The sequence below is a fragment of the Botryllus schlosseri genome, chromosome 10, assembly GCF_051294905.1.
Source record: "Botryllus schlosseri isolate E-star chromosome 10, Bs_hap1, whole genome shotgun sequence".
Lineage (NCBI taxonomy): Eukaryota > Metazoa > Chordata > Ascidiacea > Stolidobranchia > Styelidae > Botryllus > Botryllus schlosseri.
Window position 1 is genome coordinate 1233553 of NC_137245.1, and position 25430 is coordinate 1258982.

Consider the following 25430-nt stretch of genomic DNA (forward strand, 5'->3'; position numbering starts at 1 on the left):
TCGCTAAATCAGGAAACGGATTATGTGACATACCGCATAGGTGTTCAAGGTTTGTGGTTTTCAATATATTCATGTGCGAATACGAATTCCAAATTCAAATACGAATTTGGAATCTTTCGAGTAACCTAACGATAATCTTTGCCGGAGGTCACGAAATAGCAACATGCTTCAACAAAGTAATGTGGATCCATCCGAAACTTCATTATTAGTCTTAACTGTGTGGCATTGGTGTCCTATATTTTCGAAGACACCATTTCCATCAGCTCCAGCAAGAAATCGGATCACGTGTATGCCATATATGGAAGTACCAATATTATGAACCAAATTCATATATAAACTTAGAAATAAATTCGCTCGACCAGTAAGCATATGCATTAGGGCTGTTCAAAAATAACTTTTTTTTCCGGATTCCAGCCATTCAGTGATTAAATTGTCAGGTTACCTGAAAAAACGCTGCACACCAAATTTGGTTCAATTCTAACAAGTATAGGGCTCCGCGGATCCAATTAAAATTTTTAATTTATACAGGAAAATTGAAAAAAAAAAATTTTTTCAAATTTTTCTGTCAACCCCATGAAATTGTTGAGCTGTCTTCAGAGACGATGTAAAAAAAATTTGACTCAATTCGGACTAGTAGAAGTGGAGTTATTGGAGTTTTTCGTTGATAATTCTCTAATTATCCTTGATTGGTGGATAATCCGAGAATTATCAACGAAAAACTCAAATAACTCCGTTTCTACAGGTTGGAATTGACTCAAATTTCATTTGCATGGTCTTTGAAGACATCTCAACATTTTCATGGGGTTGAAAGAAAAATTTGAAAATTTTTTTTTTAATTTTACGTAGTAAATTAAAAAATTTAATTGGCTCTGCGGACGCTTAGACATGTTCGAATTGAACCAAATTTGGTGTGCAGCCTTTGTTGTGGCAACCTGACAATTAAATCAGTGAATGGCTGGAATCAGGAAAAAAAAGTCATTTTTGAACAGCCCTAATATGCATACTGATTTTTCACAGTACTTATAAGAGCGATTGCTGCACGGTAAGCCGACAAGCATGAATGGATATTGAATAAGTTTTGCGTTCGTTGTTACCAAACTAACATGGCCACATCTACTAGTCGCGTGATACCTGAATTACTTCACTGCAGAAAGGGTGTATGTGCGCGCGTGGGTTTTTGTTACTGTGAATTGTATGTATCAATGAAAGTATAAGGAATTTGTGGAGTGAAGCCTTCTAAAAGTGGTGTTGATTGGGACCAATACGATTTCATTTGGAAGCTCCACAAAGTGTTGAAACAAACACTCTGTAGCCCCGTCTTATTCTTCGGTCAACAGGTGCTTGCGCGGAAAATGACTCTTTTTAATCATCGGGCTGATTTCTCCTAGGGGAAATTTCAGCTCAAATTTCGGTCAAATGGTCCACGAGATGTAAGGGCTTGGAACCACTGTCTTAAGCTCTTAACGACGTAATCTCGGCGTGGATTCATGTGTCCAAGAAACGGAGAGCATGTCTTATTGCCTAACTGATGAATGATGATTGGCATCACAAACAAGGTTTTGCCATGGACACCAAAAAATTGACCGGCGGCCAATCATTTCGATGTAATGCGATATATAACGATTCATAGGACATACGATACCTATATGCCTTCTGTAATTCCATATTCCTCTAATTCAAACATCAAATACGTCCTTAGGTGCACCAGTAAATAGCATAATGTGCTGTTAACAAAAATTCATTCTGATTGTTGAAGAAAGTCGAACGTGCTATAATAGTGCCAACGTGCCAAACTCAAAATTACGGTACCAGCCAACATGAGAATGGGCCGAAATTCCAAAATTTGGCTCCCAAATACGCCAATCGGCAACACCGACTCACTGTCGTCACTGATTGACTTGTTTTACTAACTAGGGATTTGAAAACGTATCGCGTAACAATTTGAGGCGCAGACCGTGTAATTCGCAATGTGACAATGGTAACAAAGAAGAATGGAAATAAGGAAACAGTGACCTTATTTGTTACGGCCTACTATGCTATATTGACTTTATTTTGTATCTGGATTACGCATCCGAATCGCGGCATATTATTGAACACAATGAACAGGCTTCAAAGTAAACGGACTTCCGGTTCCTTTTACACAGCTTATGGCTTTAGTCGACGCAGCAACATTCAAAAGTAGGTTTTACATTTTTAATTCCAGGCAACTTTGTGCGGGCCGCTCAGACTGGCTCCGCGAGCAGCATTTGACCTGCGGGCCGCTCTTTGCGTATTGTTACATTTCTTTTTTAATTTCAATTTAATTGATTTCTCAAGTTTGGACGAATACATCAATACTAATTACTATGTTGCTATCGTTCTAATTCTAATCTTATTTGTCAACGCTGAAAATAACCTAGTTATTCAAGTATGTGAACATGCTCTTCATCTAATTGTAATTTGTTTTTGGGCCAACGTACCTTTTCGGAGCTGTAGTGTCCAGCGTCCCTATTGCCAACAAGACACGAATAGAAGAGATACGATGTGTGCTGCCCAAGACCTAATCAAGACTTAATTGCGAAGAGGAAGTACCAAAATTCTGATTGGTGTGATCTAAGTACACTATCACTGCATCTACGAAAATTGTGTTGGGTCACGTCTCAATGTGAAGTGGGGCGAAGGGGTTTGCGGAGTTGGCCAACCAGAAAATGTTCGGCTCTTCCAAATTAGAATTACTGAATTCGTAAAAACTCGTAAACCGAACAATTCTACGAAAATCGAGTTCGGATCATATCAAACCGGGGTTCATTCTCATGATCATGGAATGAAAAATGTCTGTACATCAGGCTTGAATCGGCTCAGACTAAGAAGTTTTGCTGTAGCGTTTCAGGTGAAACCAGACATTAGATTGAAATTACAGCATAGCAACAATTTACAACTTGGATTACAATTAAAATTAGAGCGCATACACATTTCATATGCTAGATCAGAGGTCTCAAACTCAAATGTGCTCGCGGGCCAATAACCTAGTTTTTGATAACGCGCGGGCCGCTGCATCAATAATAGGGATGTGTAATGTATAATTTCCAAGTAGGCCATATATGACGGAACCTTGCTGACAGGCATTTCACAAACATCGTGGAAATGTAATTTACTATTGTACTATTCACACTTGACACGGACAAAAAAGTCACATTTTCAAGTGTAAGAATAAAATTGTTTTTGCGCCGGGCATTATTTGTTGAAATAATGAGTTATAGACATCATGCGAGAAGATGCCTCATGACATCGTAAAACTGACGGGTTACAATTGCTGCTATTGGACCTTTGACGTGCCACGATTTTATGTAGAATATTTCAAATCTACTGAAGATAGATCTGATATCAGAGCATTTAAGCGGTGAAGCCTAATCCTGGTTTTGATATAGTAGTAATGCTGAAGCGTCCGGCTTCTTGGTCTGTAGGTCGTGGGTTCGATCCCCGGCCGGGTCAGACCAAAGACCTGATTAGTAACACTGGTATCCATGACTTCCCTGCTTGGCGCTCATGCATTACTGGGATAGCATGGAGGGACGGTGCATGACTTAAAAAGCCGTAAAAGGCTATATGTGCACTTCCTTGTCCAGAGGCATATGCACATCATGCACTCATGGTATGCATATGCTATGCACGGATCGTGTGTATGTGAATCATGAGTCGGTGAATATGCCACAAAAACATCAAGGACAAAAATAAACTACGTCCTTTCCTTTCCTTACTGTCATTGCTAAAGTCAAATTAAATCAGCATTAGATTTTGCCTTCGATTAATATTGGAACATAGTATTAACAACTCAAATATAATAATTATTGAACCATAGTAAGAGCATGGTTTCTTAACCTTTTTAGCGATCGTTCCCCTTTTGCTTCCCATAAGATTTCTCGTAGACCCTGTCCTTTTTTCAACACAATTTCTGATGGTAGGTCTATATTAAAATAAGAAAGCCCATCCACATCAAATCGCACGTAGCGCGAATACTATTTTCCAGTTGAATAAATTGGCCAAGAAAATATTCCACAGCATATGGGACTAATTCTACAACGCATCTCGTCCCCTCTGACGTGGTGCTTCGTACCCCGATGGGGTCTACGAACCCTGGTTAAAAACCGCTGGAACCGAAATGTCCAATCGCCGAAGAATTCATTGGTGTTACAGCTGTGGAGCGTACTACTACCGTACTCACCACCGATAATAACGTAAATAAAAAGAACAAACAACACCCCGCATGTAACCAACTATACGTCACGGGGGTCACAGAATGCCAATGGTTGACCCACTGACCTGATTACATAGCTATATACCCAACGCAGCGGAAGCTACGATCTTCATATATATTACTATTCCTCACGACAGTCATGAATTTTTGCGTACCTAGGATTACCAAGTCACCGTTGTGAGTCGCAAGTCCTCTGATTTTAACGTTTGACCGATCCGAGATCGACTAATTTTACGAAAGGTCGCAGCAAACCAAATCACAATTTTTAGTCACGAATCATCAACGGGTCGTGTTTCATCAGAATGAACTAGAAATGTGACGTGATAGCTGATCTTCTACCGCATCGTAGCTTTTAGAAGTGATGTGATTGTGAAGTTTGTTGAGATTTCAGTGATGTTTATAGTAGTTTTAGGGTGAATTTCAAGTTCTTATGCCTAAAAAGACATATGGCGCTTGAATATATTGTTGAATACTTGAAATTCCAAAATGCAGTCGCGGGCCGCGTGTTTGAGACCTCTATGTTAGATTATAATTTGATAACCAGCATCTCGTTCTAAATAGTCTTATTGGACAACTAGAATTATCTAGTTGTCCGAGTCTGGGGGTTTGTAGGTGTCTGTATAACAAAATACAGCTACATTGGGCTGAATGTTATTGACTACAACAAAATTGTTGTGGCATTGTGTATGATCCGATTTAACTAATAACACTGGTCAACACCTATTTTTAGGCAGACAAAGTAAGAGTAGTTTTTGGGGTTCTGAAGGGCACTGAGTCCGAATATGACCATAGTTTTTCAAATTAGCCCTTGTTGTCGAGATAACCCATGGGGCTATTTTGACCGAAATCTCCCATTTTCGCGGTAATGACTAGATATAAAATCGGCCTAGTCGTACTAAAAAGTTTAGAAATTCAATCTACTTGTTATTTTTACACACAGAAGACTATTTTAAATCAAAATACAGCAACAGCACTATATTTAGGGGTAATAGATTTATCATTGTTACAGACTTTCACGGATATCACGTACATTATTATTATATTCTTTATTCACAGTAAAACTGGTAGATACACACATAATCCGGGGAGCAACCTGCCCCCAAAGGAAAATGGCGAGATTGGAGTAAATTTTTAAAATTTCAGTAATACATTCAAATTGTTATTTCTATGCAATACACGGAGAAGTCAGATTACAGAATTGCAGCAGATGAAGAATTGGCAAGGGTTACAGAGCAGAGGTAGAGATGATTGAAGATGAAGAATCGAAATTACAGAAATTATGCTGTGATTCACAAGTGTAATTTTAGTCCAGTGGTGCATTCAAGGCCTTCCGAAGAATGTGATTTTCTGGATCATGTCGAATCGAACGTTACCCGGAATTTGTTGGATATGCCTCATGAGCTTTTTGCTCACGACCCCTGTATTATTATATTCTTTATTCACAGTAAAACTGGTAGATACACACATAATCCGGGGAGCAACCTGCCCCCAAAGGAAAATGGCGAGATTGGAGTAAATTTTTAAAATTTCAGTAATACATTCAAATTGTTATTCCTATGCAATACACGGAGAAGTCAGATTACAGAATTGCAGCAGATGAAGAATTGGCAAGGGTTACAGAGCAGAGGTAGAGATGATTGAAGATGAAGAATCGAAATTACAGAAATTATGCTGTGATTCACAAGTGTAATTTTAGTCCAGTGGTGCATTCAAGGCCTTCCGAAGAATGTGCACAGTGCCCAATAATGTGATCTTTTGGATCATGTCGAATCGAACGTTACCCGGAATTTGTTGGATATGTCTCATGAGTTTTTTGCTCACGACCCCTGTAGCGCCAATGACTATCGGTACAATGTTTATTTTGCATCGCCACATTTTCTCACATTCCATTTTGAGGTCTGCGTATTTAGAGTGTTTTTCTGATTCTTTTTGCAGTAGGTTGTGATCAGCTGGGACAGCCAGTTCAATGAATAAGCATTCTCTTTTCTTTTTTAGTTTGACGATTATATCCGGGCGGTTGCTTCTGATTTCGCGGTCAGTTATCACTGGTACATCCCACAGAATTTTTACTTGTTCGTTTTCTGTCACTGGTGCTGGGCTGTAATCGTACCAATTTTTTGTCGAAGTGGTGATGTTAAAATGTTTGCATAATTCAAGATGAATGTAGTGACCAATCCTATTGTGTCTCCATGTGTATTCGGTAGCTGCAAGTGCACCACAGCCGGACATGAGATGTGCTACAGTTTCATTTTGGTTGTGGCACATTCTGCATTTGCCGTCCGTGTTTTGCTTCAGAATTCTTTTGCGATAGTATTTTGTAGGAAGCGATTGGTCTTGTGCTGCGAAAATGAATCCTTCGCTTGCCGGTTTCAGGCCAGAGCTGGATAGCCAGGTCCATGAAAGCTCGTCTACATGGGGCTGTGAAGTTAACTTCTTGTGCTGTCCATGAAGAGGCATCGACTCCCATATCGTTTCTCTCATTTTGAGCGTTGCATTTTTGTATTGGACTCGTGCTGCTTTTGCTATTGTTGTGGGTTTAGCAACAGTGTTTTCTGCGGTGTACAGGTTAGCTGTTTCCATGTTGACTTCTCTGACGTACTTGTCGTGACGATAGCTCAGAGATTTTGTTTTGCGCTGTTTGTCTTCCTGTGCAATGAGTTTGCAGTAAATGTTATCGCTGTTGTTGATGTACTGTGCCAAGCCGATGATTTCTGTTTTGAAAGTTTGTTCAATTTCTTGTAGTCCTCGACCACCTTTTTTTCTGGGGATGTACAGTCTTTGTGTATCAGATTTTGGGTGATGCATGTGGTGCATTGTCATCAGTTTTCTCGTCTTTGTGTCCAATTTTTTAATTTCATCTTTGCGCCAGTTCACCACACCAAAGCTATATCTCAAGACAGGCACTGCAAGACTGTTTATGGCATTGATTTTGTTTTTGGAATTGAGTTCAGTTTTGAGAATTGACTTGAGCCTGCTGATGTATTCTTTTTTTAGACTTGATTTCATTGCAGCATGTTTAATGTTGTCGCTTTCACAGATCCCTAGATATTTATAGTGATCTTCGGCATTCAATTCTGTTATGGTTTCGTCCATTTTGAAGTTCATGTCGCCAGTGCTGGTGGCTCTTCCACGTCGTATGGTAAGTTTTGAGCATTTCTCCAAGCCAAATTTCATTTTTATATCTTCCGAAAACTCATGAACTATTTTCATTTGGTTATTCAGGTCCGTATCGGATTTCGCATACAGTTTCAGATCATCCATGAACAAAAGGTGATGAATCTTTTGACCTTCAGAATTTGCTGCTTTTTTCATCACATATCCTGTTTCATTTTTTCTCAGCAACTCACTGAGTGGAGCTAAGCTGAGGCAGAATAGAAGTGGTGAGAATGAGTCGCCTTGGAAGATACCATTGCATATCTGTATTGTACAGGTTTCTGTTTCACCTTGGTCATGTTTGATCAACAGTTTTGTATGCCAATTTTTCATTGAATTTTCAATAAATCTGATGATGATCGGATTCATTTTGTACATACGCATTGTTTTCAGTATCCACGTGTGAGGGACTGAATCGAAAGCTTTTTTGTAATCTATCCATGCCATTATTATTATTATTATTATATTCTTTATTCACAGTAAAACTGGCAGATACACACATAATCCGGGGAGCAACCTGCCCCCAAAGGAAAATGGCGAGATTAGAGTAAATTTTTAAAATTTCAGTAATACATTCAAATTGTTATTCCTATGCAATACACGGAGAAGTCAGCTATGCAATACACGGAGAAGTCAGTTATTATTATTATTATTATTATTATTATTATTATGAAAACAAGTGGCGCTTTCAACCGATGATGGTTATTTGCGCCACGCTCAGTATACGTTCAATGAGGAAATCGGAGAAAAGAAAAGAGATCAGAGAAATAATTCGCAGGAGAGAATAAATTCTATAACTGGTATAGTTAGGCAATTGAGGGTCAATAGATTTTGTACAGAGAAAGCAACGTTTTCATTGGCACAATGAGCAATCAAAAAGCGGCGATGAAATTCAAATTTACGACATTCCATTAGCAAATGTGAAACAGTGTCCGGGACGCAGCATAAGGAACACAAGGGGGAGTCGACACACCCAATCTTGAATAAATGGGAATTAAGGCGGCAATGACCTGACCGTAGACGAAATAATATTCGATCATAATGACGATTATTCGTGTCGGGCAGGCGGTTGAAAATTGTATTTTGAAGCTGTTTATAGCAGGCTCCTTTTTGGTCACGGATGTATTCATTGTTCCAAAGTTGCCGGCAATGCTCGAGTATTAAAACTCTTGCGTCTTTTGTTGGTGTGTCTATATTGAATTCAGAAGCTGGCGATTCATCGCTTGCCGCCGTTTTTGCGTGTTCGTCTGCAATTTCATTTCCCGGGATGCAAACATGCCCTGGTATCCATACGTAATGGATACTTGCACCGAGGTTGGTCGCTTGATGGTTCAACGAGGTTATCTCACGCTGGATTCCGGGTTGACACGAAAGCGGTCTTTCACATATATGCTGGAGGCCACTCAGGCAGTCTGAAAGAATAACGTAATTAGATGGCTGCCCGCGCTCCACTATCCACCTCAAGGCGGACAATATCGCCAGCAGTTCTAATGTAAAGCTAGATAGCAGTTTTGAGCAACGCCGTTTGATGACAGTTTGATGATCAGGGATATACGCTGCAAAGCCCGCGCAGTCGGCGAACTTGGAGCCGTCAGTGTAGATTTCTGTGGCGCTATTGTATATGTCGGAAACATAATCAAGACAAATATGTCGTTGGCTATGATCTCGAACTCCTTGCCGGTCAAGGATAGAGACAAGGTTCCTGTCCACTCTGAGGCGAGGGACCGTCCACGGTGGCAACGCCGACCATTGGTATCTATTTACGTTAAGATCTGTGAAAAAGCATTTGGTGAAAGTATTAAAAGAGCGCCGCCTTGGGTTTAGCAGATAGTCTATTTCTTGCCATGAGTCCGACATCAGGGCTTCGGCTGGGTGGGTACCAAGTGGTCTACTCATTACATGACATCGGTAATTCAGGGAAAGGTGTTTATGTCGAACTTGCACTGGCATTTCCTTGCAGCTAGCTTGAAGGATGCAAATGGGGGTGCTACGCATCGCGCCGCAGCATATTCGTAGTGCCCGATTTTGTAGGACTTGAATTCGATCTACTTGTGACTTTACACCGAAACCATAGGCAGGGAGTCCGTAATCAATAACCGGGCGTATCAGTGATCTGTAAAGCACAAGCAATGATTGTTTAGACGCGCCCCAATGCGTCCCTGAAAGAAGTCTAATCAAGTTTAATCGTTTGGTGCATTTCTCTATAACGTGATCAATGTGATGCCTGTAAGACAAGGTCTTATCGAAAACTACTCCGAGGTATTTACATTTTTCCACAAAGGAAACCTCTCTACCGCCGATTGTAAGCGATAAAGAGCCCACCTTACGTTTACGAGTGAAAAGCATTGCTACCGATTTTGACATGGATATCGAGAACCCCCAGTTACAGCACCACTCGAAAATGCTGTTAAGCTACGCTTGTATCGATGATAGTAGGTTAGGAATAGAGAGACCGCATTCCCACACTGCGCAATCGTCCGCATAGAGACCGTGATCACATTGAATAACTGATGACAGGTCATTTAGCATTATCGAAAAAAGCAATGGGCTAATAACACTTCCCTGGGGTGTACCATTCTCTAAAATGTACGTGTCTGATAATGTAGAGCCTATTCGAACTTGGAACGTTCGGTTGGTTAGAAATGAACTAATCCACGAATAAATGCGACCGGTTATTCCAAGCTGCGCAAGTTTATATAACATTCCTTCGCGCCACATCATGTCGTAAGCGCGCTCGATGTCTAGAAACACGGCAATGACCGAACGCTGACTATTCAAGGCTTTGTAGACTGTGTCGTGGAGTGTGAGAATGTGATCTAATGTGGTTCTACCATGTCTGAATCCGGATTGCGAGGTGTGAAGGAGCCCTCTCTCCTCGAGGTACCACCGTAGCCTGTTTGTGACCATAGCCTCCATGATTTTGCATAAATGACTTGTCAATGATATCGGTCGGAAAGACTCCGGAGCGCCAGGGTCTTTGCCATGTTTGAGAAGAGGTATCACTATGGCTTTCTTCCAGGCTTCCGGAACCAGTCCGTCGTGCCATATAGAGTTGAAATGCTCTAAGATATGGTTGAGAGCGGTCGCAGATAGGTTCTGCAGCATGGCATAGCAGAGGTCGTCATCGCCAGGAGATGAGTTTCGACGAGATTGAATTGCATCCAGCAGTTCTTCCGGATTGAACGGGACATTGATGGGGTCGACGGGCTGAAGTGGTCGAGTAACGGGAACCGGTACCACCATGAGGTCTCGATGCAGGAGAAAACTTTCGGAGTAGTTATCACTGCTGCTGACTCTGGCAAAATGTAGTCCCGGCCGGGTCAGACCAAAGACCTGATTAGTAACACTGGTATCCATGACTTCCCTGCTTGGCGCTCATGCATTACTGGGATAGCATGGAGGGACGGTGCATGACTTAAAAAGCCGTAAAAGGCTATATGTGCACTTCCTTGTCCAGAGGCATATGCACATCATGCACTCATGGTATGCATATGCTATGCACGGATCGTGTGTATGTGAATCATGAGTCGGTGAATATGCCACAAAAACATCAAGGACAAAAATAAACTACGTCCTTTCCTTTCCTTACTGTCATTGCTAAAGTCAAATTAAATCAGCATTAGATTTTGCCTTCGATTAATATTGGAACATAGTATTAACAACTCAAATATAATAATTATTGAACCATAGTAAGAGCATGGTTTCTTAACCTTTTTAGCGATCGTTCCCCTTTTGCTTCCCATAAGATTTCTCGTAGACCCTGTCCTTTTTTCAACACAATTTCTGATGGTAGGTCTATATTAAAATAAGAAAGCCCATCCACATCAAATCGCACGTAGCGCGAATACTATTTTCCAGTTGAATAAATTGGCCAAGAAAATATTCCACAGCATATGGGACTAATTCTACAACGCATCTCGTCCCCTCTGACGTGGTGCTTCGTACCCCGATGGGGTCTACGAACCCTGGTTAAAAACCGCTGGAACCGAAATGTCCAATCGCCGAAGAATTCATTGGTGTTACAGCTGTGGAGCGTACTACTACCGTACTCACCACCGATAATAACGTAAATAAAAAGAACAAACAACACCCCGCATGTAACCAACTATACGTCACGGGGGTCACAGAATGCCAATGGTTGACCCACTGACCTGATTACATAGCTATATACCCAACGCAGCGGAAGCTACGATCTTCATATATATTACTATTCCTCACGACAGTCATGAATTTTTGCGTACCTAGGATTACCAAGTCACCGTTGTGAGTCGCAAGTCCTCTGATTTTAACGTTTGACCGATCCGAGATCGACTAATTTTACGAAAGGTCGCAGCAAACCAAATCACAATTTTTAGTCACGAATCATCAACGGGTCGTGTTTCATCAGAATGAACTAGAAATGTGACGTGATAGCTGATCTTCTACCGCATCGTAGCTTTTAGAAGTGATGTGATTGTGAAGTTTGTTGAGATTTCAGTGATGTTTATAGTAGTTTTAGGGTGAATTTCAAGTTCTTATGCCTAAAAAGACATATGGCGCTTGAATATATTGTTGAATACTTGAAATTCCAAAATGCAGTCGCGGGCCGCGTGTTTGAGACCTCTATGTTAGATTATAATTTGATAACCAGCATCTCGTTCTAAATAGTCTTATTGGACAACTAGAATTATCTAGTTGTCCGAGTCTGGGGGTTTGTAGGTGTCTGTATAACAAAATACAGCTACATTGGGCTGAATGTTATTGACTACAACAAAATTGTTGTGGCATTGTGTATGATCCGATTTAACTAATAACACTGGTCAACACCTATTTTTAGGCAGACAAAGTAAGAGTAGTTTTTGGGGTTCTGAAGGGCACTGAGTCCGAATATGACCATAGTTTTTCAAATTAGCCCTTGTTGTCGAGATAACCCATGGGGCTATTTTGACCGAAATCTCCCATTTTCGCGGTAATGACTAGATATAAAATCGGCCTAGTCGTACTAAAAAGTTTAGAAATTCAATCTACTTGTTATTTTTACACACAGAAGACTATTTTAAATCAAAATACAGCAACAGCACTATATTTAGGGGTAATAGATTTATCATTGTTACAGACTTTCACGGATATCACGTACATTATTATTATATTCTTTATTCACAGTAAAACTGGTAGATACACACATAATCCGGGGAGCAACCTGCCCCCAAAGGAAAATGGCGAGATTGGAGTAAATTTTTAAAATTTCAGTAATACATTCAAATTGTTATTTCTATGCAATACACGGAGAAGTCAGATTACAGAATTGCAGCAGATGAAGAATTGGCAAGGGTTACAGAGCAGAGGTAGAGATGATTGAAGATGAAGAATCGAAATTACAGAAATTATGCTGTGATTCACAAGTGTAATTTTAGTCCAGTGGTGCATTCAAGGCCTTCCGAAGAATGTGATTTTCTGGATCATGTCGAATCGAACGTTACCCGGAATTTGTTGGATATGCCTCATGAGCTTTTTGCTCACGACCCCTGTATTATTATATTCTTTATTCACAGTAAAACTGGTAGATACACACATAATCCGGGGAGCAACCTGCCCCCAAAGGAAAATGGCGAGATTGGAGTAAATTTTTAAAATTTCAGTAATACATTCAAATTGTTATTCCTATGCAATACACGGAGAAGTCAGATTACAGAATTGCAGCAGATGAAGAATTGGCAAGGGTTACAGAGCAGAGGTAGAGATGATTGAAGATGAAGAATCGAAATTACAGAAATTATGCTGTGATTCACAAGTGTAATTTTAGTCCAGTGGTGCATTCAAGGCCTTCCGAAGAATGTGCACAGTGCCCAATAATGTGATCTTTTGGATCATGTCGAATCGAACGTTACCCGGAATTTGTTGGATATGTCTCATGAGTTTTTTGCTCACGACCCCTGTAGCGCCAATGACTATCGGTACAATGTTTATTTTGCATCGCCACATTTTCTCACATTCCATTTTGAGGTCTGCGTATTTAGAGTGTTTTTCTGATTCTTTTTGCAGTAGGTTGTGATCAGCTGGGACAGCCAGTTCAATGAATAAGCATTCTCTTTTCTTTTTTAGTTTGACGATTATATCCGGGCGGTTGCTTCTGATTTCGCGGTCAGTTATCACTGGTACATCCCACAGAATTTTTACTTGTTCGTTTTCTGTCACTGGTGCTGGGCTGTAATCGTACCAATTTTTTGTCGAAGTGGTGATGTTAAAATGTTTGCATAATTCAAGATGAATGTAGTGACCAATCCTATTGTGTCTCCATGTGTATTCGGTAGCTGCAAGTGCACCACAGCCGGACATGAGATGTGCTACAGTTTCATTTTGGTTGTGGCACATTCTGCATTTGCCGTCCGTGTTTTGCTTCAGAATTCTTTTGCGATAGTATTTTGTAGGAAGCGATTGGTCTTGTGCTGCGAAAATGAATCCTTCGCTTGCCGGTTTCAGGCCAGAGCTGGATAGCCAGGTCCATGAAAGCTCGTCTACATGGGGCTGTGAAGTTAACTTCTTGTGCTGTCCATGAAGAGGCATCGACTCCCATATCGTTTCTCTCATTTTGAGCGTTGCATTTTTGTATTGGACTCGTGCTGCTTTTGCTATTGTTGTGGGTTTAGCAACAGTGTTTTCTGCGGTGTACAGGTTAGCTGTTTCCATGTTGACTTCTCTGACGTACTTGTCGTGACGATAGCTCAGAGATTTTGTTTTGCGCTGTTTGTCTTCCTGTGCAATGAGTTTGCAGTAAATGTTATCGCTGTTGTTGATGTACTGTGCCAAGCCGATGATTTCTGTTTTGAAAGTTTGTTCAATTTCTTGTAGTCCTCGACCACCTTTTTTTCTGGGGATGTACAGTCTTTGTGTATCAGATTTTGGGTGATGCATGTGGTGCATTGTCATCAGTTTTCTCGTCTTTGTGTCCAATTTTTTAATTTCATCTTTGCGCCAGTTCACCACACCAAAGCTATATCTCAAGACAGGCACTGCAAGACTGTTTATGGCATTGATTTTGTTTTTGGAATTGAGTTCAGTTTTGAGAATTGACTTGAGCCTGCTGATGTATTCTTTTTTTAGACTTGATTTCATTGCAGCATGTTTAATGTTGTCGCTTTCACAGATCCCTAGATATTTATAGTGATCTTCGGCATTCAATTCTGTTATGGTTTCGTCCATTTTGAAGTTCATGTCGCCAGTGCTGGTGGCTCTTCCACGTCGTATGGTAAGTTTTGAGCATTTCTCCAAGCCAAATTTCATTTTTATATCTTCCGAAAACTCATGAACTATTTTCATTTGGTTATTCAGGTCCGTATCGGATTTCGCATACAGTTTCAGATCATCCATGAACAAAAGGTGATGAATCTTTTGACCTTCAGAATTTGCTGCTTTTTTCATCACATATCCTGTTTCATTTTTTCTCAGCAACTCACTGAGTGGAGCTAAGCTGAGGCAGAATAGAAGTGGTGAGAATGAGTCGCCTTGGAAGATACCATTGCATATCTGTATTGTACAGGTTTCTGTTTCACCTTGGTCATGTTTGATCAACAGTTTTGTATGCCAATTTTTCATTGAATTTTCAATAAATCTGATGATGATCGGATTCATTTTGTACATACGCATTGTTTTCAGTATCCACGTGTGAGGGACTGAATCGAAAGCTTTTTTGTAATCTATCCATGCCATTATTATTCTCTTTATTCACAGTAAAACTGGTAGATACACACATAATCCGGGGAGCAACCTGCCCCCAAAGGAAAATGGCGAGATTGGAGTAAATTTTTAAAATTTCAGTAATACATTCAAATTGTTATTCCTATGCAATACACGGAGAAGTCAGATTACAGAATTGCAGCAGATGAAGAATTGGCAAGGGTTACAGAGCAGAGGTAGAGATGATTGAAGATGAAGAATCGAAATTACAGAAATTATGCTGTGATTCACAAGTGTAATTTTAGTCCAGTGGTGCATTCAGGGCCTTCCGAAGAATGTGCACAGTGCCCAATAATGTGATCTTTTGGATCATGTCGAATCGAACGTTACCCGGAATTTGTTGGATATGTCTCATGAGTTTTTTGCTCACGACCCCTGTAGCACCAATGACTATCGGTACAATGTTTATTTTGCATCGCCACATTTTCTCACATTCCATTTTGAGGTCTGCGTATTTGGAGTATTTTTCTGATTCTTTTTGCAGTAGGTTGTGATCAGCTGGGACAGCCAGTTCAATGAATAAGCATTCTCTTTTCTTTTTTAGTTTGACGATTATATCCGGGCGGTTGCTCCTGATTTCGCGGTCAGTTATAACTGGTACATCCCACAGAATTTTTACTTGTTCGTTTTCTGTCACTGGTGCTGGGCTGTAATCGTACCAATTTTTTGTCGAAGTGGTGATGTTAAAATGTTTGCATAATTCAAGATGAATGTAGTGACCAATCCTATTGTGTCTCCATGTGTATTCGGTAGCTGCAAGTGCACCACAGCCGGACATGAGATGTGCTACAGTTTCATTTTGGTTGTGGCACATTCTGCATTTGCCGTCCGTGTTTTGCTTCAGAATTCTTTTGCGATAGTATTTTGTAGGAAGCGATTGGTCTTGTGCTGCGAAAATGAATCCTTCGCTTGCCGGTTTCAGGCCAGAGCTGGATAGCCAGGTCCATGAAAGCTCGTCTACATGGGGCTGTGAAGTTAACTTCTTGTGCTGTCCATGAAGAGGCATCGACTCCCATATCGTTTCTCTCATTTTGAGCGTTGCATTTTTGTATCGGACTCGTGCTGCTTTTGCTATTGTTGTGGGTTTAGCAACAGTGTTTTCTGCAGTGTACAGGTTAGCTGTTTCCAAGTTGACTTCTCTGGCGTACTTGTCGTGACGATAGCTCAGAGATTTTGTTTTGCGCTGTTTGTCTTCCTGTGCAATGAGTTTGCAGTAAATGTTATCGCTGTTGTTGATGTACTGTGACAAGCCGATGATTTCTGTTTTGAAGGTTTGTTCAATTTCTTGTAGTCCTCGACCACCTTTTTTTCTGGGGATGTACAGTCTTTGTGTATCAGATTTTGGGTGATGCATGTGGTGCATTGTCATCAGTTTTCTCGTCTTTGTGTCCAATTTTTTAATTTCATCTTTACGCCAGTTCACCACACCAAAGCTATATCTCAAGACAGGCACTGCAAGACTGTTTATGGCATTGATTTTGTTTTTGGAATTGAGTTCAGTTTTGAGAATTGACTTGAGCCTGCTGATGTATTCTTTTTTTAGACTTGATTTCATTGCAGCATGTTTAATGTTGTCGCTTTCACAGATCCCTAGATATTTATAGTGATCTTCGGCATTCAATTCTGTTATGGTTTCGTCCATTTTGAAGTTCATGTCGCCAGTGCTGGTGGCTCTTCCGCGTCGTATGGTAAGTTTTGAGCATTTATCCAAGCCAAATTTCATTTTTATATCTTCCGAAAACTCATGAACAATTTTCATTTGGTTATTCAGGTCCGTGTCGGATTTCGCATACAGTTTCAGATCATCCATGAACAAAAGGTGATGAATCTTTTGACCTTCAGAATTTGCTGCTTTTTTCATCACGTATCCTGTTTCATTTTTTCTCAGCAACTCACTGAGTGGAGCTAAGCTGAGGCAGAATAGAAGTGGTGAGAATGAGTCGCCTTGGAAGATACCATTGCATATCTGAATTGTACAGGTTTCTGTTTCACCTTGGTCATGTTTGATCAACAGTTTTGTATGCCAATTTTTGGAACTAGTGCAGTATATGCCCGCTTTACTCGTGTGTCTACTTGACGTCATTCATCATGATTCCCCATGATCCTTTAATTCAATTGCCTTCTTCTATTACTTAAACCTTTTTTCTTTTTATTCTCTCGTTTTTCCACACGAGCTGAGAAAATGCTGAGTCAGCATTTTTTCCAGTTACGAGGTTTCAGTTTTCTTCGTTGGCTCCCATTATAGTGATTTTGTTCATTTACCCTTCCTATACTATTCACACTCTGCCAATACGTATCTACATATTTTGTATGATTGTTGGTGGTATAGGACCTTCACACAATACCACATCTTGTACGTTTGATTGCAGCAATTCGAGTCCCTCATTCCTTAGATTTGCTGCTTTCATGCAAATTACCACATTCCGCCTTTTGCTTTTCTTTGTTGGCGTTTTGCTCAAATGAATGAATCTCCTGTTCATCCGTTCAATGCCCGCGGACATTATCTGTCTCGCATTGTTTTCGGTCGTCATGTGGTACAGTACCTCGTTACCTTCATATTTACAGTACGGAGGAGGCGTCCCTTTTGTATGTCCATGGGCGGCCGCCATACCATATTCCGTGGTTATTGCTCTGTCGCATCTTTGCATGACACTCTGTATTTCGTCCGTGTCCATTTGTTCCCCAGTTTTCTTTTGAAAGATACTGCAAATATCTTCCCAAGGATGGAACCCGTTCACCGAGTTGTCGCAAAGTTCATGTCGACAGTGATACATCAGCATCTGCTGTATTTTTTCCGGTCGGGGTCTTTTCTGTCGGTTCGAAACGCCCTTTTTCTTGGGAATCGTCGCCCAAACATGTGGATCATCTTCTCCCGCAGCCATCTCCATCCAATAAGAACGAGACAATCCATCTGACGTAAATACCTGCATCGTACTTAGATGAACTACCTCTTTTATTTGGAATCCTGCTAGATGATTGAGCCACCTCTGAATTAGGGGTTTTGGGCTTGGATTTTTCGCTTTGTCCGTCATTCTTTTGAGGAGCCCAAAAACCCCAGTATTATCAGTGATTATTGTAAAGGGTAAGGCTCTCAACATTGATTGCCATTTTTCCACCGAATCTTTTAAGGCTTTCAATTCCTTTGTACATGGATCATAAGCCTTTGCCGTTGGAGTCGCCCACTTTTGGCTGTAGTAAGCAATTGGGTAAACCTTTTCGAACGGTGGTTTACACCCTTTTTCCGTCTGGAAAATGATTGATCCAAACCCAATATCTGAAGCGTCCGTTTCCACAAAAATGGGAAGATTTGGATCCAGATGATACAGAACCTTAGCATCATCGAGGGCTGCTTGTGCCGTTTTGAAGTCCTGCAGTAATTCGTTGGTCCATAGCACAGGCGTCACTCGTCCTTGTGTCGCAGGGACCTTGCCTGTCAGCGCATCGAATTTGGCCAGCTTCAAACTTAACTCAGGAATATGTTCCGAGATATAGCGAAGTGCGCCAATCCACCCCCTTAACTCGTATACATTATGGGGTGGTGAGAGTTCGCGTAAAGCCCTTATTCTTTCGGGCTGAACCTCAATTTCTTTCCCCGTCAAGGTTGCCCCCAAAAGGTTTACCCTTCGCTTTCCAATAAAACACTTATTGATGCTAACCGTCAGTTTCATCTTGGCGAGCTGTTCAAATACCATGCGTAGCAGCAGTAAGTGGTCTTCTACCGTTCTTGTGCTGAGAAAAATGTCGTCTATGTAGGCCTCCATAGGCGTCGCATTCTCCTCATCTGTCCTGCCAACTTGTTTCATGTGTTGTTGGTATTTTTCCGTGATAGGTTTCACCACACATTCTTGCATATTCGCAGACCAAAGAGCCACCGCGGTCTTCAGCCCCATCGGCATCTTACGCCATCTTACGTGCATTCCTTTGATGGCTATGCCCACATATTGTTTAGACCTTTCCGTTACGTCCATGTGGAAATAGGCCTTCTTCAAATCAAGGAGAGAAAGCACTTCTCTGCCTTGGGCGAGCTGCTTTACGTCCGGTACAAGAGGTGGAGGTACTTCTATTGATTTTATGGCCGCATTAAGGGGTTGGAGATTCTGTACTACTCTCCAGGCCTGCTTCCATCCATCCTCCTGTTTCTGTCTCTCATTCATTTTCTGAGGGACCACAAATATAGCCAACTTCCATTCGGCAAAGCCTCGTTCAATGACGCCCAAATCCAGGAAATTGTCTACCGCTTCTTTTAATGCTTTCGCCTGGCCCTCCCCCTTCAGATTATAAGGACCAGACACAAACGGTTTCGTCGAGGGGTCTTTAAGCTCGATGTCGCATTTGTATTTCATGGTTTGCGGGCCGCCAAGATGGCCTCGCAGATCCTCGAGTTCAGACGCGAACGGTGTGTAGACGGCTTTCCAAACATCATCAGCAATAATGGTGTTTTCTGGAGTCGTCAGATCAGGAGGTTTGTATGGGAGTTTGGCCAGCGCCACGGATTTTGCGCAGAGATCCTCAAGTTCCGTCTTGACTCGCGGGTGAGTGTCTTTCTGCAAAACATACGTGGTTACTGGCCCAGCCATAGGCTGATTTGAGATTCGTGATGACCGAGTTGTTGGTGTTGGTGGAGAGAGGGCGAGGTCCTTCGATGTAGGCCTCTGATCTCGGCGCGTGCCCGCACCTACCGTCACGCCGACGGATTCCTTTTCCGCCGGGGACCCTTTTTCTGGGGAGACGTGCATCATAAAATCCCCAGACTCCTTGTCGGACATGTCCGGATGTGCATCCGGCTGACCGGCAATTGTTGCTTCGATTGAACCTTTTGGGAAAGTACTCATTACTGTGGCTGTCGTCATGCAACTATGGGCCGAATCATTAAGGTTATTCGGACAAGTGCATCCACGAAGGCACTTAGGACCAGTTTTCTCGTGCAGGTCTTTATTTTCGCCAGAGGACATTTCGCTCTGGATGTCAGTTGTAATAGTCGCCATGCAACTATGGGCCGGATTCCTATTGTCATCCGGACAAGTGCATCCGCGAGAGTGTTCTGGACCAGTTTTCTCGTGCAGGTCCATCTTTACGCCAGCGGGGATTCCACGCTCGACGTCTTCATTAACGGTGTCAGCAGGCATTCCTGTCTCAACACCTATAGTTTCCCATGGGTTCTGTGTGACGTTAGTTGCTAATTTCAACTCGTCGCTCGCACCAGTGGTTATTTCCATCTCGGTACTCGCGCCAGCGGCCATTTTCCGCTCCACGCTAAATTGGTTTGCAGCATCCATCAACCCATCGTTGGTTACAGTGTAGCTAGTACTGCTTCCAACTTCGGTTCCGTTACCTTGGTCATAATGATTCTCTTCGAGTAACGATGCTAAAGACAGCTCCTCATTTGCATTAGACGGGGTTTTGAATTCCGTAGTTACGCCTGGTAATTGTTGGACTTCCTCAATCCATTTCAGCCCTATGATATTAAGTGGGACTCCTGATCCGGTCACAAATGGAACGGACAGTCCACCAATATCAATCACTACAAAGGAGTCCACTTGGGACGAGCCACCTATTCCAGTCAATTCCATGTCTATTGGTTGACGTTTTTCCCAGCTTCGTGGATATTTAGTTATAACGACCTTTTTCATTATCAAATTGGGGATGCTCCCCGTGTCAGCTAGGAATTTTGTACCAGTTGCTGTATCAATTAAATACAACAACTGGCCTCCAAACAATTCCGTAAAATCGGGCTGTAGGGGGTCATCCGGCATATCAAGAAATGTAAATAAGGGTAATGATGAGTTATGTACAGTTTTTGTCTGTTGAATTATTAAATTGTCTGGGAGCTGATTCACCGGATCAATCAGCACCCCAAGGCGTTTTTTGAAAGTCGTATACCTTGATTCAGTTCCTCGTCCGTCCAATATGAAGCATCATATTGACGCGGCCGATTATGATATTGAGGTTTCGTCCAGGCCACTTGGGTATTTCCCCCAGATGGACGTGCAGGTGGTCCATGAGGACCCCATTGATCCCTATCATGCCAGTGGGTTCTATCTCGGTTTTTTGGCCTGGTATCATAATAGGCTTCGCACAGAGCGGTCCTTTGTGTAAACGAGGGTGAACCTTGAGCAGCCAGATATCGATCAAGTCCTTCAATTGTTAGTATGTTATTTCTCGCAAGGAACGGTTTCCAGTTTCGTTCTGCAGATTCTTTAACATGAGGGGGTACAGGTCGTGCTCGCCCACGAATTACCCATCCTAATTCCTCATCTCTAGCAAGAACCTTATCGTTTAGCCACAGTATGAATTTAGCCACGCAATTTCGGGATTGATGTCCCGGTGCCTTACAGTAGTAACAGACGGACAGGGATTGTCCCTGAGTAGGATTTAGATACAATCCTAGAGGAGCGAAAATATTCGGGTTTCCAAGAAAATTGTATCTCTCACCTTGACTATCCGCAATGTTGCGGGCTTCCTGGCTGCTGGACGGCGTAATCTGTGAGTTGTCTGCACCCATCCCGGAATCCTGCGTATTCGCCACTCGCGGACTTCGGTTTGAGGTTTCCGGTCCTGGACTGGCGCGTGAAGATCTTGTTGTTCTCGTTGGCTGTCCGTTAGGTCTCGATGATGCGTTACGCCCATCCTGTTGGTGTGCTGGCCTGGCCCTCGGGCCTTGTCCCCGCCTACCAAATCCATTACCATTCATGATGCGGGTGGGGAATCGATTGTTGCGTGCTTTACGTTGAGGATTCCGACGTTGTAACGGTACCTGGTCTGCATTGGCAAGTTGACGCGGTGAGGTCCCCCTAGGTGATCCAGGAGGTGTTGCCCCCTCAAAGTTATTTAGTGGTTGTAGGGGCGAGGGTGATTGTACCACCGGCGGTGGGGTGTCACCAGGTGGAGGAGGAGTGTTGAGCTGACTGTCCTCTCTTCCATGAGTGGGATAACTGTGCACTATTTGTCCTGCAGGTTGAACATTATAAATGTGTACTGGCGGCAAGGACGGTTTTGTATCACGTACTTCCTTTGTTTCCTGATACCTGGGGCGCGTCTCTTGCTCGTCCAGAAACTCGGAGTTCCAAACAAGTTGTAGTTCCTCCGCAACTTCACGCCATCTTTTCTCTTCTTCCCAGCCTCGTAACATCAATCTGAGCGCTTCGGGAAGTCGTTGTCTTAGATTTCGGAAAAGACGCAATCCATCCGGATTATCCTCAATAAAACTATCCATGTCTATTTCTAGTTGTTTCAAAGCGCTATTCAGCAGAGGTAGCGGCTCATCCTCCCAGCGATAATTCCTGCGGAAATCCCCAATGATTTTTTCATCATTTACCAATCCCTGGGGATTGGATAAGGAAAGAGATCGCATCACCGATTCCCAATCTGCTTCCCCCGAATTGGTATTAAAAAAATTTCCCAGTTGGGTAGCCTGCTTGTGTCGGCCAGCAGCCCTCAATTTCTTCTGCAGCGCATTAGCCAAAATAACATCCACATCCGTATTTCCAGTACCATGGCGTATTCGTCGCATTGAATTCTCCATCCATTTTAGCAATGGCATGTCTCCAGGATCCATCATAAGCTGAAGCATTTCTTTTTCTGATTGGATTTTAGTAGATACATTAAGTATTGGGGCTAAAACACCAGAATTCTTATGTAGCTGTTGCTGCCGTTGTCGCCTAGTCCTTCCCCCATACTCTTTTGGAGTGGAGGTAGCGCGAGGTGTATCAGGAGAACGAGAGAGATCGGCAGGTTCCTCATCGCTAGATTCATCCGCAGAATCCTGAGAGCTGGCACCGCCCCGTAGAGACCTTATATTATCTCTTAATTCCTTGGAAAGATGCTTTAATCGAGTCTGAAAATCGACCTCACTGTCTTCTGCGGCAGATTGTTCCTCGCCTGGACTACGAAAGGTTACACGTTGTGAAGCGCCATCCGCTTTTATACGAGATTCTGTCTCCGAATTGCGGCGTTCTGGCCAACCTTGATATCCCCTATAGTTACTCAAGGAACTTTTTGCCGGTTTCGCCCTTGTTCCCACCGTTGTTGGGTTACCATCTTTTTGTTTGCGGCGCGCACCACTGCCAATGTGGAAGCATGGTGTCGTCCCTATTCGAGAGTCTGACAACGAGGACGAATCAGAACGTGGTAGCTTAGGATAGACGGCCGTCACAGTATGACAATCCAGACCCTTACGGACCGTCATTGTTGGTCCTGGTTGTACGTTATCCGACGGCTGCTCAGCGAGCGGGACGTAAGCCGGAGGATCATGTTCTGGTGCATTTGGAGTTACCGTCAAAACGGGAGATTGGACGCTATCTCGCGTAGCTTGAGCATGCGACCTTCCGAGCTCGAACTCTGACGTAAGGATGTCATTCAGCACGTCGGTGGAGACCTTCCCGCTGACTTTTGTTGTGGCATCACAAACAGCTTTGAGGTCTGCTTGAGCTTTTCGAACCTCTTTCTTTGCCTTTTCTAACCCTTTCATGGTTTCCGGCAGAGCTGTCTTTACCTCTTTCAATAGCTCTGTTTGTTCAGCCACGTCCTTAGCCAGTTGTCTTTCTTGTCGCCGGACATCTTCATGGCGTTTTTGTGTAGCTTTAAGCAAGGTAATCCCTTGTTTGAGTTCGTCTGTTGCTTCTGACGGCTTTTTCCTTTTGAATGCTTTCAACATCCTTCGCATCGTCCTTCCTATTGACTGGAGAAGGTACTGTTGACAGAAGTTATTAGATCAGGTGAAGATATGTTAAAATGGATTGTAGATCCTTGCGGCGTAATCGTGGGAGGAACGTAAGCAGTAGATGCGCTGCTGTTGGATCCCAAAAATACGTTCAATAGATTAGAAAGCGCTCCAGGCGATACGTGCAGATAGATTGCTGCCAATATAATCAGGAGAGATATAGAAGATGAAAGCAAGGATACGACAAGTACAAGTTTTACGATGGTCGTCTTAGAAAGCATCGATTGGTCAACGTCTGAACACCGGAAGTTTCCCCGTACTGGCCACCAATTTTGTTTTTATAGTGCAGCTCCACAACGATTGTTATGCGAGTAGTCCACACTTGTTCGGGTTACTTCCTAGTAATCATGAACCGCCGGTATGTGAGATATAGCCTCAGTGCATGGGGCATGCCATTCTTTTTTTGTTATCAATTCCGAATTTGCGTAATAAATCATAATCAGATTCAGATGGACATGTTTGATCATTGTTAACGCGAAAAATTCTAAAAATCAGGCCTAATTTTTGGTTCGTGATCCTCTGTGTGGCACGCAAATCAAGAAAGTACTAACTAGATATGCGCTTACTACTTAGCTAATTAGTTACTGTATAATTCTAGATATTTAGCTGTCTGAATCTTCTAATCAATGAGTTACGTCATTCATACATCAACAATTCTTGTTCTTGGTCCATTGCCAACATGAGCACTGCGTAAAAAGCTACGGGCTGTACCACAATTCCTCTCACGTTTACTGATTCAATCTAACTTGGATATTACCTTAAGCGCTCATTCATTTACCAACCTTGATATCAAGGCTAAAAGCGACATAAATTAAGTGGTAGCAGGTCATGCGCCATTTTCCAAGCACGATTTTACGCCATTTTGATTACATACATTCTTGCTTGGCTCAAACCAGCCGCGTGGTGGCGCCTACAATCCACTAATTCAATATCACTCCTTTACTTACTTTAATTTGTAAACTTATTTCCCAATTCGCATAGTCTTGCTGCCAAATGCAACAATTCAAATTATCCTGTAGTCACTCAAATTGGCAAGGTCCCACCGACCATTCTCAGCCTTATTCATAGAAAATGCAAAAACCAACACGCGCTGCTTCATACTACGCCACTGTGTATTGTTATGTAATTGTACTCTAGATTACTAGGTCACTATTGTTGGTACATTATCAATAAACTATCTTTTCGCACCCAATCTGTCCCAAATAATTACTTCTGCAAACTATAATCCCAAAATGCAAATCTTGCTACCCTCAGAAATCAATGGCTTTCCTTAATTATCATATCTTTTGTTTGTTCTTTGATACTACAAACTTCGCACTATTGCTCAACACTAACAAACTAGCGTTTACGCTGCTGAATTATCTATAATTCATGCGCCGTCTCCAATACGCAAAACTTACTTTTGTAAATGCAGACTCGCAACAATAGTTACTTTTAAATAAAATACCTGTGCTACATACATGCTAATGGCTATTATCGAAAACAAACATCTATCACTACCCAAGTTTCTCGTAGTAATGTTTTGTAATCTACCTACTTGCTTGGGTATTTTTAAATCTGGCCAAATTTACATTTATTTTTAAGACTACCTAATTAGTTTGACCACCACTA

General features: G+C 42.1%; 2 protein-coding genes and 1 long non-coding RNA gene across 4 annotated transcripts in view; all 3 read right to left on the reverse strand.

Moving 5' to 3' along the window:
* The window catches only part of LOC145449080 (uncharacterized), a 98964-nt gene that overhangs the window by 56813 nt on the left and 16721 nt on the right, over nt 1–25430 (reverse strand). The window lies entirely within an intron of this gene.
* On the reverse strand, nt 5265–7844 carry LOC145448915 (uncharacterized). The gene is made up of 2 exons (XM_080327368.1): nt 5648–7844; nt 5265–5581 (listed from the first exon to the last, which is right to left on the reverse strand). The coding sequence occupies exon 1, from the start codon at nt 7832–7834 to the stop codon at nt 5927–5929; it is 1908 nt and encodes a 635-aa protein (XP_080183494.1). The 5' UTR covers nt 7835–7844; the 3' UTR covers nt 5265–5581; nt 5648–5926.
* Nucleotides 12504–16990, reverse strand: LOC145449079 (uncharacterized). Of its 2 annotated transcripts, none has more exons than XM_080327551.1 (2): nt 12887–16990; nt 12504–12820 (listed from the first exon to the last, which is right to left on the reverse strand). In XM_080327551.1, the coding sequence occupies exon 1, from the start codon at nt 16959–16961 to the stop codon at nt 15342–15344; it is 1620 nt and encodes a 539-aa protein (XP_080183677.1). In that variant the 5' UTR covers nt 16962–16990; the 3' UTR covers nt 12504–12820; nt 12887–15341. The 2 variants fall into 2 exon arrangements, with proteins under 2 accessions (XP_080183677.1, XP_080183676.1); XM_080327550.1 differs by having other exon boundaries at nt 12887–15073.